At 43.3% G+C, this 19,120-nt stretch overlaps 1 protein-coding gene across 2 annotated transcripts in view; it reads right to left on the bottom strand.

The window, feature by feature from the left end:
* skila (SKI-like proto-oncogene a) overlaps nt 1-10,378 on the bottom strand; it is a 24,402-nt gene extending 14,024 nt beyond the window's left edge. For both annotated transcript variants that reach the window (XM_028593049.1, XM_028593048.1), the window contains exon 1: nt 9,103-10,378. In XM_028593049.1, the coding sequence (XP_028448850.1) occupies nt 9,103-10,224 (1,122 nt within the window). In that variant the 5' untranslated portion in view covers nt 10,225-10,378. The remainder of the gene's footprint in view (nt 1-9,102) is intronic.
* Nucleotides 10,379-19,120: the final 8,742 nt, after the last annotated feature.

The following is a 19,120-nucleotide window of genomic DNA, read 5'->3' on the forward strand; positions in this document are numbered from 1 at the left end:
AGAGAGACAGTTAAATCCAAACAGGCCCTGGGTCCCCTCACTGTTCAGCAGAAAGCTCCGGTCTCATTCATATTACATGCAGAAGCTTGTTTGAAGCTTCTACTGCTCGTCTCTGCATGGGCAGCTTGGCTTTGCTGTCCAGGCCCCTCGGGTTCGCCTGTCTCTCCCACACACAAACACAGCTACAGTAATGCAAATCCATCAGCTACCATGACTCTCTCTTTCTCTCTGTCACAAGCTCTGGTTTTCAAAACAAGTCTTATAAGACCATTCTCTCTACTTTCACAATGGCTTGTGGACTAGGAAATTGACTATACACATTAACTTTTAATCTGTCAATAGGGCTGGGCGATATGTAGAAAATCAGATGTCGCTATATTATTGACCAAATACCTTGATGTCGATATTACGTTATATATGTTATAGGGTTGACAATTGGTGCTTTAACAAAATATCTTCACAATTAGATTTTAGATAAATAATCATCAGTAATGGGGATATAATGACTTAGTGGTTAAAGGCAAATAATAGAACAGCTAGAACAGTCTGGTAAGTTCAGAAAATTACATCACGTTACTGTAATGCAGCCTTTAAAACCAGGAAAAGACAACACTTAAGCCATTTACAGGATTACGATATCCAAAATCTAAGACGATATCTAGTCTCATATCACAAAATCAATATAATATTGATATATTGCCCAACCCTACTGACAAAATCTGAATTCTTAAAGACAAACAAAACCAAAAAGAAATCTACCTGCATATGGCCATCCTGCCTTTACTGATATTAATGCACCAAAACATATGACAGGTGAACTCATATAATAGTCCACACACACTTGATCACCAGACTTCCTTCATTAGAACAGTCACTGTCTGAGGCAGGCTTGACAACAGCCCAAGAAAAGCAGTTGGGTTTGGTAAATGTCATTACAGTTGAGTCAGAGCACTTAGTGAACACACCTGGGTGTAGATCAGACGGACTGTGTGAGAGACCGGGACGGTGATAAATCTTTGTCCTGGTTCCACAGTGACGCTGATGAGTGGAGAGCAGACCGCAGCACTGATGGAGCACCGTGACTCACGCTGCAGGATAGGGTTGGCGTGGTGACGGGAGGAAGTTACTGATGGTGGTTGGTGGTTGGTGTGGGTGTGTGTGTGTGTGTGTCTGTCTGTCTGTCTGTCTTTGACCTTTAATCATGAACTGCGGACTGTGTCATCTGCACAGCATCCCGTGCTACTTTGGGTATTTGCATGTGTCATCTCTCTAATAAGAGATGTCATCGTATGGACATGTCAGGGTCACGTCACAGTCTGGCTTTCTGTAATTCACCTCTGATGACAGAGAAGGACAAAGAGTAAGTTTTTGATTAAAATGTTCACCTGTAACCAAGGCTGCTTCCTTGTCTGCCAAATCAGCTGACAAAAAAGGCAACATGCCAAAATGTACCATCATTTGGCTAGATTGTTCCCTTAACATGAGACAGTCTTCTGAGAAACTACTGTACATATGGCCTCATCTGTGATCAGGATGATAAATGATGGTAAATTCAGATGGTCATGACAAAGAAAATGTTTGGCATAACAAAGTGAACTTCTCATAGGAACAAGTTCAAATGTAGCCAGACTGTAAACCACAAGGCACTGCTTCACTCTTCAAAAGGATAAAGTCAAGGGCAATAAGGCACTATGCGGGCGAAGCCTCTCCAGCAGTTTTAATACGAGCAAGCCAGAAAAGAGAGCTGGACACGCAAAGAGCGAGAATCAGTGCAACATGCTCAACAAGAGTCGTACACATAAGCACACACCACTCTGTTGCTTGGGGACAATTAAGATGGACTAGTAGCTTGCATGCAAGGATGCTGAAGTGCACTCTCCAGGCTCAACACATGCAATCCTTAATATAGCTGCAGTATATTAAAATAAAATATACACATTACGTTTTATGAAAGCAGTTAGGTAATTTATTGCATCTGGAGGTCAACAACCTCAAGGATTGTCTACTACTTAGTTTATACTACAAAGAGGTGCAGTGGGGCTGTTGAGGATCCAGAGGGAAACGGTCCTCTATTTACAGCATCTAGATGAGCTGGAATGGACCCTTGAGGGGTATGAGGCAAATAACATTGTATGTTAAGAAATATCAGCGAGATTGAAGATTCCAATGAGCGACATCACTGCAGGTGGGAATAGCGGTGAGATAAACACATCCACATTTGTCAAGGTAGAGGCAGAGACTGGGCAAACCACGAAACGTCACTTCACTAATGCAGTCTGTTTCCCAGTTGCTAACTTAACAGTCAGGCTCCTGGTGAGATAAGGATTTACAGGGGTATAGAGGCTACCAGCAGTGGGAGGAAAAGAAACAGTTGGAGGGTGTTTGATGTAAGTGGAGCAAAGGTGAGGCTGCAAAATAAAAGACTTTCAGGGTAAGTAATCACCTATCCAAGCTTGGCAAGTTTGCATCTCACAGTGGTTTGCTGTGCTATCTGCTTTCATCTGGGTGTGTAGGCTGAAGGTCAAAACATGGGCCACAGGAGCACTTACCTTGGCTGCCATTGTTGTGTGCAATTACGCACATGGTGGACGCTGACAAAAAAATATGGATACCTATACAAACAACGCAAGCAGAATCACTACCATATGAAAATAAGGAGACATTATCAAACACGCAAATAAATTACTGGCAAAGTGGAGAGTTGGGGATTACTTTAATCATATAGGCAGACTGTTTCCCCTTATTTCTCTGTGTTTGTAACATACATAATTGATCAGCGTAGTGGTTGGGCTTAATGTGTTGTGGATGTGCCGAGTGCCAGCCCAGTGGGACTCATGACACGCCTTTGATAGCCAGTGTTATTTCCCCTGTCTGGGAGTTTGGGGCTGTAGGAAATATTACGAGAGAGGCAGTCTAAGTACCTATATGGTGTGTTGTGTGTTTGCTGTGTGGCGCTCCTATGGTAAACTCCGTCTCTGGGTCTCTCCGTTTACATCTTCATTAATCACCATTCCCTTCCGGGAAGGTGGCCTTTCAAATGCAAACGCAACCTCTCCGCTTGCTCACAAAACGCACATGCTGGCAGTCTCCCACAACCCTTTTACACATGTAGCTCCCTTGCCGTAGACTCCCTGCCCCCAACGTACACACAACCTGCTCATCTGACTGTCTCCCAGGGAGACCAGACAGTGGACAATTAATCTTCTCATCAACACATCGATTAATTAAGACTCCTCATTATTCCGGTCTCACGCAAAACAACCCAAGCAAGCTTGCCAGATGTGTTGCAATCCAAGACCCTTTTGTTTCTTACAGTCTTGTTTGAACTCGTAGCCTATTATAGTCCCCTCTTTCACTTTTTCTCGCTCTCGTTTTCCTGAGAGGCAACAAACTGGTCTGACACCCTGAAGGGGGAGAGCCACAGCACAGTGAACATGCAAATAGGCAGTTAGTCCAGGACTCTTTTAAAGCCCACGGGACATTTGGCTGGGAGGGGCTTAGCCAGTTTATTTAGTCTGTGAGACTGTTGGCAGACGTGGCACAGGCTCCACTGTATCTGGACTGACTATCTCTGCTGCTGTAGCTAGTTCACATCAGTCTTACAGCAGCACATTATCGTCTTCTTCTTCTTCTGGTAGTGAGGTGGGAAATGAGTCCAAACCAAGGAAACAGTCAAACATAATAAGCTGCAGCTGGGTTGAAAAATTACCACCAGCAAACTAATGGTAAATGTGGGGTGTAGTGCACAGGATAAGCTGGGAACTAGTACACAACAAATCTAAGGCCTAGTCCACACGGACAAGGGTATTTTTATAACCGTGACTTTTTTACGCGGTTTGGCCTTCCGTCCACACGAAAACGCAGTTTCAGGGCCCTGTAACCGAACATTTTTGAAAACTCCGGCCAGGGTGAGCATTTTCAGGAACGCCGGTTACAGTGTTGACGTGTGGACAGTATAACCGGGTTTCTTGCCTTGCGACGTCAGAGTGTGCGCCGTTATCCGCTGTGTTTGACGTCATATTGTGCGCCGCTAACTGCTTTGTTGATGATTCTTTGCAATGGCTTGACAGCGTGTTTTTGCGTTTTCATGTGGACGGTGATTTATTTTAAACCAAGCATGTGTGGACGGGTTTTTTTTTTTTTAAAACGGAGGAGAAAAATCTCCGGTTATAAAAATACCCGTGTCCGTGTGGACTAGGCCTAAGTGGTGAATTTAACTAAGGCTGAGGCCTTCGACCATTTTCCAAACTTGATTAGATTCTTATGTATAAAAAAAAAAAGCCTGACTGGCTGTGATACTGGCACTGTCCTGATGGTGACATACCAGAGGCCCCTCGGCTCAGCCCCTCCTACCTTGCTGGGCCCCATTTAGCCCTTTACAACAGGCAGCAAACACTGGCCAAGGCCCAGTCTGTTGTGCATAGGGGACACTGGCAGCCACCCACACCAAACTACATACAGGCGTGACAGACTGTAGGTTACTCTGGGCTGGCGTTCAAAGAAGCGGCTGTGTTTCAGTATAAGTGGATAACTGTTCTTTGGAAAATGCACAAACAGACATAGAAATATGTGTATGGGTGTCTTTTGGTGGAGTGGGGGGCAAAGGAGAGAGTTGGAGCTGGGGAAATGCGAGCCAGCCGGCATGTGATTGGCTAACCAAGAGGGCTGTTCCAGGCTAGATTTGTGGTTCAGCTCAGGTCTTGGAGAGGTTAATTTTCAACTCGTGAAAAGAAGAGCTGGGGCCCAAGCTCCCTATAACAACCTAATGGCTGTGGACACGGCCTGTTTCGTGGAAGACGACCAAAGTGTAGCGCAGTTTATGACTGAGACAACAGCCAGACCCACCTGTCTTGGCCTTACCCTCTCATCTTCATGGTTTCATACTCTTTACTTCTCTTCTCTGCCTCCACCAGGGGTGGGGTGTTTTCTGACCACAGATACCCTTTTTGAGTCTGTGTGACACTACTTCAGTCTGGCAGTCTGAGTTGCAAAAATGAAGGCAGGCGACAGCAGAAGCAGAGGTGAGGTTAATTTGGGAAACTGATGCACATGTCTGAACACAGACAGGAAGTTATGCAACACCAGCTGCAGCCCCTGTAACTGGAGTCTACTCATTTCACTCTTCCTCCGTTTCCTCCTGCCTCCCTCTTGGTCCATCGCCTCCTCTATTCAGTGTCCGTGTCACCCAACAACTCGCCACATCCATCAAGGTCGGAGACCCAATCAATAGCCACTGTCTTTCCTCTCATCCGCCTTGCAGACGCACACAAGTGGTCTTATTGCTTATGTATCGATCAACTTATCGGGTCATTTGGCTTTCTTATTTTGTTACTGTCCACTGATTGGGGCCCAGGGGGGATTGACCGTTTACAGACACATGTGGGCAACAGCAGAACCGTCTGGGTTAGAAGAAAAGGAATGATGGTGAGCGAAGGATGGCAGAGTGAGGAGCACACTGAAGGCCATAAGTCAAGATGGGTGAGGACATGAACCCAAGAGAAGAAGGCATATCAAAGATTAAAATCATGATGGAAGGAGAGGAAGAGGAAGAAGGAACAGATAGCAAAGGCAGCCCAGTGAGCGATTAGCATGCCTGCCAAAATCTAATTAGATGCCCAAGAGAATGACTGACAAGCAGACAGACAGAGCAGGCAGCCCAGGAGACAGCCAGAGAGTGCAGCTGCAACGGTCTGCGGTAATGAAGTCACTTGTTTCCAAATAGCAAATAGAGGAAGCCAGAGAGATGCAGCTGTCTGCCGTCTGTGCCGCAGCCACTGTGTCCGCCCAGCCAGCGAGACAGACAGAGAAAGGCTGTTCTCTTCGTCTGACACTTCTGACTCTGGGCCAACACAACGCCACAAACAAGACGGAGGCAAATAAGCAACAGACAGCAGCTATGTTCACTATGCTCATGGGGTTATGCTCGCTAGGGTGGGGAAAATATGTCTAAAATATCATGCCATAATGTTTTCTTATTTCAAAAAAGCACACTTTTTTTCTACTTTAGATATATAAACTAAGAAAAGTTAATGATTCTGGTAAATAAAACCAATGACCAAAATTTACCAGTTTTACATTATAGACAGTAAAAATTACCTTTGTGTATCTTTGCATCTTAAAATATAACTTGACCTAATACCGACTACTACTGGGGATTTTGTCACTTAGATGTTGTGTAATACACCGCATGCCTGATGACATGCCATGTAAACACACAGCCAAAATAAACAAAATGATGACCATCATTGGGAATTTCTGTTACTTCTTGTCTTGTGAGATAAAAAAAGAAATCACCCAACAAAAATGACGACACATGATCTTGTCTCAGTGGAAAGTACAAGTGTCCATCACATCCCCTGAAGGCAAACTGAAGTCATTGTCTGTAAGATACTAAAGTAACTCTTAAGCTTATTGCTGTCTGTTGGTGGCGTCTGTCTGGCAAACTATTTACACAGCAGGGATCAGTAGACAGGGTAGTAGTGCCTTGAGGCACAAAGCGTCATTTATAGAGAGCAAGTCCTGGAGTTTTTAACTGCACCTTCTCAAACCAAACACTCCTAACAGGATATGGGACCATTAGCCATTGGAGAATGTGGGAAAAAAAAATCTTCCAGAAAGCTCCCTTGTTTGTGTCTCTTCTCTTTTGGAGGTCCCAGAGCTCTCCGGTAAAACTATGAACTGCTTGTAAATGTGCACATTGACACTGTGTGTAAATAAGGGCCATTGGGAAAAGGGTCTGCAGTCGGGGTTAGACCAACATACTGAGGCGAGCCATCTTTCCAAAAAACATGTGTGACTATAAGCTGCCTGGCTGGACTTCCACTAACATCCACTGGGATGTGGAAAGTATGAGTCACACAGCCAGTGCAGCAGAGGCGGCTGGACACAGAGACCCTGGAGGATGTTCAGGGTGAGAGACATGTCCGTCTGCCTCACTTCCTGTTCAGACACACACACACACACACACACACACACACACACACACACACACACACACACACACACACACACACACACACACACACACACACACACACACACACACACACACACACACACACACACACACACACACACACACACACACACAGGTCACCTCGTTCTATGGCCAATGACCTTTCGCACACCCGTACATCCCCTTTAGATGTGGGGGTGGAGTGGCATCCTCTTTTAATGCTAAGATCACCTGCTTCCTGTAGACTCACAGGCAACTGTCTTTCCAGGATTTTGGCGATTTGTGACTTTGTGTGTCCATGCCAACACAAAAGTAGCTGAAGTTTCACTTTTAAAATTTGCCATTTCTGATCAAGCCAACCCCTCACAAATAACAGAATATTAACTCTAGTCAATACTGCTTAGCAATAGTTGCAAGATAAAAAAAAAACAACAAAAAGGGAAAACAATTGACTGAGAAATTACCCCGGAGGTAGAAGACAGCACCTAAAAGTGTGGTGAGACAGAGAGGCTCCAGTGAGACTGGCAAAGTGTGAGACGAAGATGCGTCATACTAGCCTCCAGTGAGCCGCTCATTTCACACACACACACACACACACACACACACACACACACACACACACACACACACACACACACACACACACACACACACACACACACACACACACACACACACACACACACACCACCTTGAGCATATGTTTTTTGTGTACATGTGTCTGTATGTTTTTTCATGTGTGTTTCCTATTAAAACATTAAAACGTCTCTGCCTTTTAGAAAGAATGTCTACGTCTTCCAAGATGCATACCTTAAACCAAGGAGGAGGAAGAGGAGGAGGACAATTAGGAAGAGGCGAGACAGGAATGCGGTCGAGATGCTAGACGAGACAGCAGACCATATTTCCGGCACATTCAGACACCAAGTTAACCAGGCAGACAGAGAAAAAAGTAAGGCATTTCCCCATCTCAGGTACAAAAACAACAATACAAAATGTGTTCCAGAAATGTGCATACTCACACCTGCACACACACTGTGAATACACACTGCAATCTCCCTACTCTACACTCATTTATCCTGCTGCCTGCTGTACTACTATCACAGATAAATCTTGCCAGCAAGGGGTTGTAGTAGAGCCCCTTTCTGTTCAAAATGTGTGTTTGCTGGTTAAAACTGGTAAAAACTGGTGGACTTGGATGTAACACACCACACCAAACAGACAAAAACACAAACCCACCTTTATCCACACAGCAATACAAAAAGGGCAGTCCACTGTGGTCAGAGGGAGGTCATTAGACATAAACCAGTCAATGGCAGGGAAACAATCTAGAGCTTTTCCCCCCCCCAATGAATGCTGACTTTTCAATAGGCTTGCTGCCCTTGTCGTTTAGATAACTGCATTGACACGATTTACACAGCAAGAATAAAAAGAATCGGCAAAATCATTTGGAAGACTCTGCTGCATTCTGGCTTTCAGTGATAACTACTGGTAATGCAATGAAGCCATTTTACTTTCAGGTTTGCCTGGAGGTAAAAGGGTCACTAATGATGTACCTGTATTTTGTCCTTGTTGCTGAGCAACTCTTAAAAGGATTTATGAATCAATTCTCTAATAGAAGCCATATATCGTCTAACCATCCAAAAATGTCTTAGTTTGCATTCTGTTTTGTGTAGGAATTTGCTAAAAGACAAATTCCAGTTAACTTGGGCAAACTAGAAAAGGTCTTATTTTACAGTTAGATAAAAGGTCCAACAATTAACTGCTAACATAATTTTTGTATATAGGGGTTAAAAGGCCCTTCCTGAGTCTCCTATGTTGGCCTTTTGTTCAGTGACATGACATGGGGGCAAATGTTGCACTCCCCTTCAGCTGTGGCCAGCTGGCCTTACTTGTCTGATCAGACCTGGCCAGGCAGATGTCACCGCCTGTCCCAGGTCTCTTTAACACATACTACTGTAGGTCAACACACGTTTAAGAAAATACCAGCTGTAAGGTAGTCTAGAAAACCTGCTGAATACACAGACTATGGAAAACCATTCAACATAATAAAACAGTTTTAATTGGCTTCCTTCCCAGAATGATGATGAATGCCATGTCAATGCATGCAAACAAACAAAGACATAGGTATCATTCAAAAGTGCACTTACTTTGTCTAGCGACCTCTTGAGCTGGTAGTGGAACTTCTCTTTGACCTCGTCCAGGAGCTGCTTGAGCTTTGGCTCCTCAGGCAGGCCTTGGTACTTCCTGGCAAGCTGCAGGTAGCAGGGCCACTTGGCTGAGTCAAAGCCCCAATGGCAGGTCCTCTTATCAGGTGACTTGTGTGAATGCATGACAAACTTCTGTGGTGAAAAGAGCAACTGGCACTCAACGCACTGGATGCAGGGCGCCTCAGGCTGGGTGTAGAACTGGGGCACAAAGAGACCCTGGCACTTCCCCAAACACTGGTGCTCCACCTGGAAACTGGCTTCACTCTCCTTCAGCAGGCCCTGGGTCGACAGCTTACCGGTGGGGTCGGCAGACAAGACTGCCCCAGGACGCAGCAGAGCGTTGCACAACCGTTGCGCATCCGTCAGTGTAATGAGGCCACAGGAAGGTGCGTTGAACGGCAGAATGCCCAGCACCTTGAGGATGTGCAGCTGCTCAGCGTCGCAACGTGAGCAATAGACGTAGAGCTCGTCGCACACAGTGTTGATCTGCTGCAGCGAGAAGTCGCGGAGCACAGAGTTGAGCACCTGGGGCAGGCAAAGCCGCTTCTCTCCTCCAACGATGAAGCAGGAGATGGACTCTCCTTCCAGCAGCGAGTGGGTGAGTTCAGTGGAGCTGTCACAGGGAACCAGCAGAGGGCCCCCTCCCAGAACAGGAGGGGAGGGCAGGGGGGGCATGCCTGCCGGGGAATGCTCGTGGCTGGTTCGGGCTGAGAAGGCAGCTGGGCCCCCGAGGGAGCTCTGGCTGCTGAGGGTGAACTGGGCCAGTGTGTGTTTGAGCCCAGGGCTCAGGTCCAGGGCTTTAGCAGAGCTCACCATGTGCAGTTCAGCCCGGCCCTCCACATCCATGTCAGAGTCGTGGCACAGATCTTCGATCTGCTCCCTCTTTACCTTGGGAGTTTTGGGGAGGGAATCCAAGTTGCGACGCTTCAGGTTGATCTCAGCCATCACTCGCTTCTTAATGGGCGCGTCTTCAAGTCGCTCTCTATACAGCCGTTTCATGTTGCCCTTGAATGAGGTGAAGTCTTTGAAAGGGGTTTTCAAACTGGTCTGGGTGCCGGCCATGTTTAAGCACTGGGTTATTGTTGTTTCTGTCTGCTGACTGAGTTCTCGTATTCGTAGTCTTTTTCTCTCCTCAAGTCTTTTCAAATGACACAAATCTTCTGGTAGTTAGACACATGCATGATGGTGACTGAAGTTTTCTATGTTCTGATCCGCTTCCTGAGTATGAAAAAATAGGAATTTAGAAAACAGAAGAAAAAAATTCTGTCACTATCTAAACTATAACAAATCAATTTATTTCCTGTAGATGAATAAACAAGCTGAAAATGATCTCACAAAAAACAAATTTGCTTAGCATGAATTATCCACACAGAGTTTAAAATGTTTTATGGCCACTGTCCCAGCTGGGGGCTGAAGAGGTCAATGGCTGCTCACTAAACCAAATGGCCATTACCATACTTAACACAAACACAAGGCTTTCTCAGCCCTTGTAATTGAACCCCAGGGGAAATTTGCATCTAGGTTTTTGCCAAAGATGTTGAAACAAACTTCCCAGCCCCAGGTGAGAATTTTAACAAGCAAAACCAGTTGACCAGACATAACTATCCAAGTGAAGTTCCCCAACACCCAGCCCCTCTCCCATTACATTGTTAATGTAAGTCTGATACAATGGTCAAAAACATTTCACTTAGCAAATGAAAGTGCCCTTCCCAACCATATTGTGTCTTCCCCTAGGTCTGCTTACCCCACGCTGACCCCATCAACTCCATGAAAAACAATTGATAAAAGCGTTAACAGCAGTCGCCCCCTTCTTTCATGCCTTTCACAGCTTGACATTCAGCAGTATGGAAAGCGGTGTTTCCCCTTTTTACTCATAGGCTTACTGCGGAATTACTAAATTGACTGTAATAAGGTAAACAACACCTAGCTGGTATCCCCAATTTGAAACGCAATCTAGATAATAATGGCTACTACTGCAATATGACACCTAGAGACGGCAGACTGAATGCACTTCAGTTCGAAAATGCAACATTTACTGTATTTGCGCTATTTTTGTTGTCTGAAATGCAGTTTGATTTTATCTACACTAATTGGGGATTTCGGCTTGTCAAAAAGGCAAAAAACACGCACGTTCGGCTATTTGACCACGGTGCATGGTTTTGCATGGTTTTGCAAATGTCAGCATCCCATCGTTTTTTCCACCGACTGAAATGCTGCGGCGGTGTAAGCCTCGAGCTCAATTCCAAAGCGGGTTGATGTTTGTGGGCGTAGTTAATGGCAAATATCACCGTGGGCCGATTGAGAAAGAAACTGCAAAATCAGATCAACGACCAATGTGGTCTACGGTGAGGTAGCAGCTTCTACCCCAGCCTGCACGGGACTCCCGTTTGGCTGCAACCCCCCCCCCAACCAGATCGGTTTATTTATGTCAGAAATCACAACACCCGAATTGCTTCGGTCAGTAACAACGGTGGTATTTCTCAAACAACCTCACAGCCATTGGCTAACGTTATTAGGAAATATATCTTAATGTCACCTCCACTTCTGTTATCCTTTTTTACTGCTGCAAGGACACCGCGTATAATAATGCTCTGTTCCATCCCCCTCCTCTCTCCAGTCTGCAAACTGTACCTCGCCTCTTCTGTTGGCTAGCCACGACGGCACTGGTATGCAGACAGCGCTGATAATGACATTCACTGTCTACAGTCTGGTCTGGGAAGGCACCTCGATCCAGCGTTACGCACACACACACACCGACTTGGCGAGGGCACGGTGGGGGTTACAACCGCAGCTTTCCCCGTGTGTTAACGTTGAAACACACAGGTAACGTTAACGTGCCTGTTCCGATACACCCAACATCAAATCGCTTGAAACAACCCAAAACACATTAAATATTACGCATTCTGTGTCCTATTATTTTAAATCATAAATAAATATGTCTTGACCACAAAACATGTACGGAAAAGTGAAAGCCTAAACATATGCGCATTCGTCTGGAAATCAATTGAGAAATCTTGTCTTTAAAAGGCTCAACACTTTGCGCTAGCTAGCTTAACGTTAGCTTCCCCGGCTTAACGGTACCCCGGGTACAGTCGGCTATAAAGCAGTCTGACCAGCATAGAGGGATATGGAGCAGGCTAACAGGGGGCTCTCAAGAGCACAGACACAGGCTAACTTAACCCAGTTCCCTTCAGCAATGAGAGAGAAAACAAATCAAACTGCTCACCCAGCACACGGAGAGTGATAAACGACAGTGTCCGTAGCGACTGAGTAGAATAACCCACTATAATATTAAGGCAGTTTAGCCCGACATAGTAAGCGATAACGCTGGCTAGCCGAGAGGACCGAAAGCGCTAACATTACAGCAAGCTAACCCCTAGATAGAGAGCGATACAGCAGGCAACCAGGTTAGCTTCGCCCACAATCCGTCGGCTGAATACAGGAATTCAAACTCAACCTTCTCATGCGAGGCGATCCGCTATCGACAAATCAACACTGTTTTAAAAGCGCCCATTTAAGTTTTGTTTAGTTAGTTTTTATTCGAGTAACACTTGCCTGAAAACGCTCCCTGTGTCGGTCGTCCTCACTCGCGCGGGGTCTTCTCAGTACTGGAAAAGCCTGGCGGACCGTCAACAAGATGCAGCTAGAGGCTCCACTACAGCCCCGCAACGTCACTCTGCACACGGGCTGAGAGGCGGAGACGTCACCCGGCTGACGGAAACTATGCGGGGGTGTCTCACGTCTGTCTGCCTGCCTGTCTGTTTGTCTCGCACAGCCTGGGAGATTTGTTCTTCCAGCAGTGAGCTGGAGATAGACGTCAACAACAGGCAGTCAGTGGATGCCACAAATGGGGTTCGGGGACTTTTGGAGGGCCTTAGGGTCCCGTTTTGGGTCCTCAAGCTCTTTTGTTTCACACTTGTTTTATTTTAATAAAAAAGGAGCTGTGAACTTGAATTATTTTCTGCTCTACATTTTAAGCATGATTTCCCCCATAATATTTTTTATTTTATTTTTTAGGTAGGATGCCCAGTAAGATCTATTCGTTTTAGAGATTCTTCTTTTATCTTAGTGTGCCTTTGGCTTGAATCAGGTTGTTGGTCGGTTTTATTTACATAGCCTCTCCTGACATGAAATGACATAACAGAAAGCCTTATCTCTCTTGTTGGCTTTCTATCAAGTTTGTAAAAATGAGAGGATAACAACAAACTCACTGGGCAAATGGGTTACTTGTCTTCCACACCTCCCCCACACCCTTTTTATGGACCTATCCTCTGCAAAAGGTCAAGAGGTCATTGAGGCAGTCTATTGTGCCTTTAGTGATGATGGGAGTTAATTAAATCTGAACACAAGGAGGTCAGGAATGAGATTTTATGAATTATAGCTAATATATTTTCATTTGAAGGAGGTTGAATTTCCTTAGCAACTGTTTACTTTTGAGTCTGAACGCTCATGTTCTTGGCAGGAATTGTAATCTTTAAAGGTTATCGTGCTCTGTCTACATATGTTGGTTTTTTTTTTCAGCTGGAGTACACCCTGGCTGGCTGACTGACCCACAGTCTGATGTCACACGTCTGTGAGAGCAGAGAGGCTTGATAAAGCCTTGATAAACAACACCGTCGGCCGTTTCGTTGCAGCCTCTCTCTGGCTCACTCTGACAGCAAGGTCAGCAGTTGTATTATGAGAGCAGATGTGCGTACACCCTGTCCAGCCCCAGAGAACAACAGGGACATTGATTTTCCTGTAATAACATCACTCTGTGTACTGCGGCGGGAGTAAATTAATCTCATATCTGCCATATTGTGACCAGCACTGATTGTTCATTAGGAGTAAAGCAATAAGCTTAAGGATGAGGTAGCGTGGAGTGTGATTTTGAATGAGCTGGGATTCACAGACAGAGTGTAACAGACTAGCTCACTGATAAGCTTTTCTATTATATATTAGCCGAGACTCTGCCTAACTGTTATTGGACTTAGTACTAAGTGGAGCCTGGGGGCAGACACCTCACAGTCATTTTCATACATCCTGTCTGCAATCAATGGGTAATATTGAAACACCTCCTGAGTTGTTCAGTAGATGTATCTGTAATTTTGGGTAATGATGATGACTGAAGTGCTGGCCTGAGGTCACACACCTTCACCACAGAGTCTGAAGGAAGACAGTTTAGGTTGGACATTCAGCTAATGTTCTCCTCTCTGTGTATTTGTATGTGTGTGTGTCTCTGATTTGATAAACTGGAAATTGAGTACAGTGGTGTTCACCTGATAATTTGTTTTATATTGACATACATTGGAGGTGTGCTAAAATTGGATTGCTTAACAACCAGTATGGAGAGGAATGACTACCAGTGGTGAAGGTAGTATTCAGATCCTTTACTTAAGTAAAATAACTAATACCACATAGTAAAAATACTCCATTACAAGTATAACATCTGCCTTAAAAATGTTATGTAAGTATAATCAGCTAAATGTACTCAATACATACAATTAAAAGTACATAATGCAGAAAAATGACCCCCATACTTCAACATACATATGGCATGTGGGAAATGTATGTATTAAGATCGACTTGAAAAAAATATGAAATTATCCTTTAATACTGTATATTAATACTGGTAGTCTTGCAAAAATACAACATATGCCAAAAGAACTAAAACAAAACCATCGGCAGTTGAAACCACACTGAAAAACATAAATGTGACAAACATATACATCATACAGGGGATTTCCAAGCGCTGTTACATGACGTTCAAGATGACATAACCCACATTTGTAAATGTGATTGCACTACTAATTCAAGGTCAGTCTTGACGTTTTTATTTTGTATAATCAGTGGTACATAAAGCTTCCTTTATTTTAAAGTGAGATATTTCTACTATAAATCCTGCTGGTTTATTTGACAATGCAGCAGGGTTCCTCCATTATTCTACTTGTAAATCCCATTCATTCATAAACAGTATGTCGGTGTTTCTGAAGTGATGGTCATGAGGAATAATTTCAAGTATCTCTTAATGAAACACATTTTTATATCTCAAGATGCCTTCACTATACAATTACAATCACATTAGTAGCACACACCAATTTGAAGCTACCTTACTGGGAGGGTGGTACAAGTACATTTAACTATAGATGCTGAAAAACAACTCATTACCTTAGTACTAACAGTCCAGAGCACCAGTAAATGTAGTGTGATTGCATGGAGACTGCGCCAAGTAGAACACTATTCACCTTAAGTTGTATAGTGTGTGTTTTACTAAGGGATTGCATTTAGGTCCAAGTATGATTCTTCTGCTGCTTAATTAATCCCTTCAGGGATGGAATAAAACACCCAACAAGATAAGAGCAATTAAAACAGGGTGTTTTTTCAGATCCTTTCTCTGTTTTACATCATTAATTATACAAGGTTAGTGTTCCCTGTGTCTTCCACAGGGTGATGTGGAGCCACAGTGCCTGGGGAGGCGTACCCCCGGTCTCCACCGGAGAGGGCACAGGAACAATGTCAAACATACCATCATGGGAACACAGAACTATGCATAGACATTTATCCTCGTCCTGCGTGCAGCAATGCTGTATTTGTCTCGTGTAGTAGTACAAGTGGAGTAAATGTTCCACTGAATCTGGTTAAATTGAGACAATCTACAATGGTTTAGTGGAGCAGGATGTGAAATAAGCCCCACACATTGGCTTTCTATCTACCATTGTTACCAAGTTATTGCAGCACACAAATCAATCCGTTTTTATTATTTCTGACACATCATTTCCATGACTCTTTTTTCCACCTCTCACCACTGTGTGAGGGACAGGGGGGACAGCAATAGTGTCAATGACCTTTTAACCCCCGGGTACGCCGAGGGCCTTTTAAACCCGAGAGCAGTGCAGACACAAGCAGCTGGAGTGGAAAAGCTCAAGCTTAACGACTCAAGCCTAATTCCCTTCTCTCCAGACGCCCATGTGGGTCTGAGATCTCAGGTCTGGTCTCAGCAGTAAAACCATCACAAGCTTGATAGTACGAGTACGATACTTGATAGTGTTTGCATGATCTCAACAATGCACTATTTGTTGCCAAAACAATTCACTTTTAAGTAGGACTGAGAGTCAGGGTCACTTCACATTACAGGTACCTTCTTTGGTTGCAAATCTTAAAAGGTAGGATCGTTTAGCCACTATACTAGCATCGCTGTCTCCCAAAGCCCAACCCTTTATCTTCGCTGTGGGAGATGGAAACAGGCAAAGTTTAAAAAAACAGCGATGTATGGGGGGCAGTTTTTTGCCTAGGCTGCTATGGTTGCTATGAAAGTTATGAAATAACGTGGAAACGTGTGGGCCAACAGGGCTCTGGTGAAGCTGGGTGGGCCATTCCCCCACTCAGATAACAATGATCACGGAAACAACCACAATGAATCTACGATGTCAGGGTTTTGGGTCGAAAGGTGTTCCTTACAGAACAAGTACACCTCAATGGAACTATAGAAAGCGTCCCAAACCGAGAGTGCTGGAGAAGAATTGTGGATGACCTGTGCTCAACTGGGAGAGAAAGGGTTTAAGTCAAGTAAGTCATTACTCGATGGACGGCAATGTCGGTCTGTCAGTCAGTTCGTCCAGACTGAAATATCTCATCAACTTTCAACTATCGTGAAATTCCGTGCAGATATTCACAATGCCCCAGAGGATAAATCATATTGATTTGGGGGATCTTCAAACTTTTCTTCAGATCACCATAAAGTTGATTTTTTTGTTTGTGTGAAATGCCTCAACAACTACCGGATGCATTGCTGTTACATTTTATTCAGCCAGAGAATGAATCCGAATGACTCTGCCTGGTGATCCTCTGACCTCTCATTACTGGGGTTACTTCACGATGCAAGTTAAATGCAAGTTCTAAAACTCTAGAAAGATGAGATTTAACATGACAAAACGTTGCACCCCATTATTTCTTTCCTCAAACAGGAAATACACTAAACAGGATCTCTTGCAGGAAATTTCCATTTTGTTCAAAGATATAAGGTTTAGTTTCATTCATGTAATTTCCATTAACAGTTACGTTCTGTGTCTGCCTACAACGAATGGAAAATAACCACTTTTTCACTATAAAACAAAAAATTAGAAAACGTCATTTACGTAACATGAGTAAATTCTACTCATTCGGGATATTAAAACTTTTATTTTAACATTAAATGGATACACTAGCGATTTAGTATTGAACTTGCATAATGCCGCAGGACTTGTGAGAGACAGGTTAAAACAATTTTTTTTTTAGATTTTATTGCAGGAGTTAACATTAATTTACATTTGATTACATATGTTGTTGTTCATGCATTCTTACTATGTTTATATATTTTATAATGAGAAAAAAGTATAAAAAATAAAAATCATGGCCCCAGTTTATAGGGCAGGTTTTCTGTAAAAAAATTAAAATGTTTAAGTCTAACCCAAGACCCTGATGATATCACTATGACATCATCAGGGTTATTTTCTGACTTGACAAAAGTCCTCCAGAACCACACTGCAAACATTATACAGCGGTTTTCATATGAACACCACTCCTTAGAACAATAAACTGACTTGTGTAAAATCGGTGGAGCGCTCCTTTAAATGAATGACAGACCCACACTGACACAAGCACATATTACCACAAGAGAAATAAAATGTTTATTTTACGGTCTGTATTTTATCCTTGCACACTAATAATAAACCTCAGCAGAGTCCTCTGGGTAGTAAACATCCCCAACACAACAAATACAACAAATAAAGTTCCCATTGGGTTCACCCAGTAACATTTTGGAATCAATGTAGTGATAAAAAAAAAAAAAAGATTCAAAATTAAAACAGAGTCACAAAAAAAATAAAGTAACATGCGTAACAGATGAATGAGTTCCTCCGGTCACCACGGGATCCAAAAACATTTTCCAAGTAGAGAGACGCTTTGACTGGATGAGAGTCTGGAGGTTCATGCACCATCACTTAGTGTCGTTACAGTCAGGGGGTAGAGAGCTGCTCTATAGAGCCTTTACTTTATATGCTTTTTAGCAGTTTTACAAAATGTCTAATTCAGGTTATGATAGATACGATAAAAATGGAGCACAGTTTACAGTAGGCATTGCGTTGAGGCTTTGGACTTCTGAACGAGCTCTCATTTCAACAATCACTTCGTATTTTGATTTACAACGAAAGACATACATGGAATGGAGAAAGTACCAAAAAAAAAAAAGATGTTTCAGAAAAGGCATAGTATTAAAAAGGAGAGAAAAAAAATCGGAATATATAAATTCTGACTTGGGACAGCACATCTTCCTTATGTATACTGTACCTTTTAATACATACCAGCCAGACATTTTTTTTGGTCCTGTGTAAATGTATATTTCATGGATGGTCTGCACAGCAAAATGTAACCTGTGCTCCAGCGTTCAGGTATGATGTGCTTCTCTTCCAGCCCATTTCCCTGCATAGCGAACACTTTCATTCACAGTTTAATAGTATTAACTCATTATTAGTGTTGTGATGCTGCTGTATACGTTCCTTCATTCTGGGAAGATGGGACTTGAAGCAGACACCTTCTGTTTTCCAGACGTTGTGTATTCATCTAAACAACAAAGCCTGAACCTTTTTGGTTCTGATTCTCAGGCTGGACTGGTAACACATTACAACAACATCTATAATGATGTTGTTAAATTAAAAAAAATATATAGATTTTTATCTTTTTTCTTTTTTTTTTAAAAGGCTAGTGTTACGATTCTTCTTTCCTCTACAGACGGGGTGTTGCGACAAAGCTAAATCCAAAATGACTATGATAAAGTTGTCAGTTTTGTCCGACTGCGGCTTGAAGGTGAAAAGGCCTTGTCTAACATTTATAGTAGATTCATATATATATATATATATATATATATATATATATATATATATATATATATATATATATATATATATATATATATATATATATATATATATATATATATACACAA

This window comes from Perca flavescens, chromosome 12 (assembly GCF_004354835.1).
Source record: "Perca flavescens isolate YP-PL-M2 chromosome 12, PFLA_1.0, whole genome shotgun sequence".
NCBI classification, from domain to species: domain Eukaryota; kingdom Metazoa; phylum Chordata; class Actinopteri; order Perciformes; family Percidae; genus Perca; species Perca flavescens.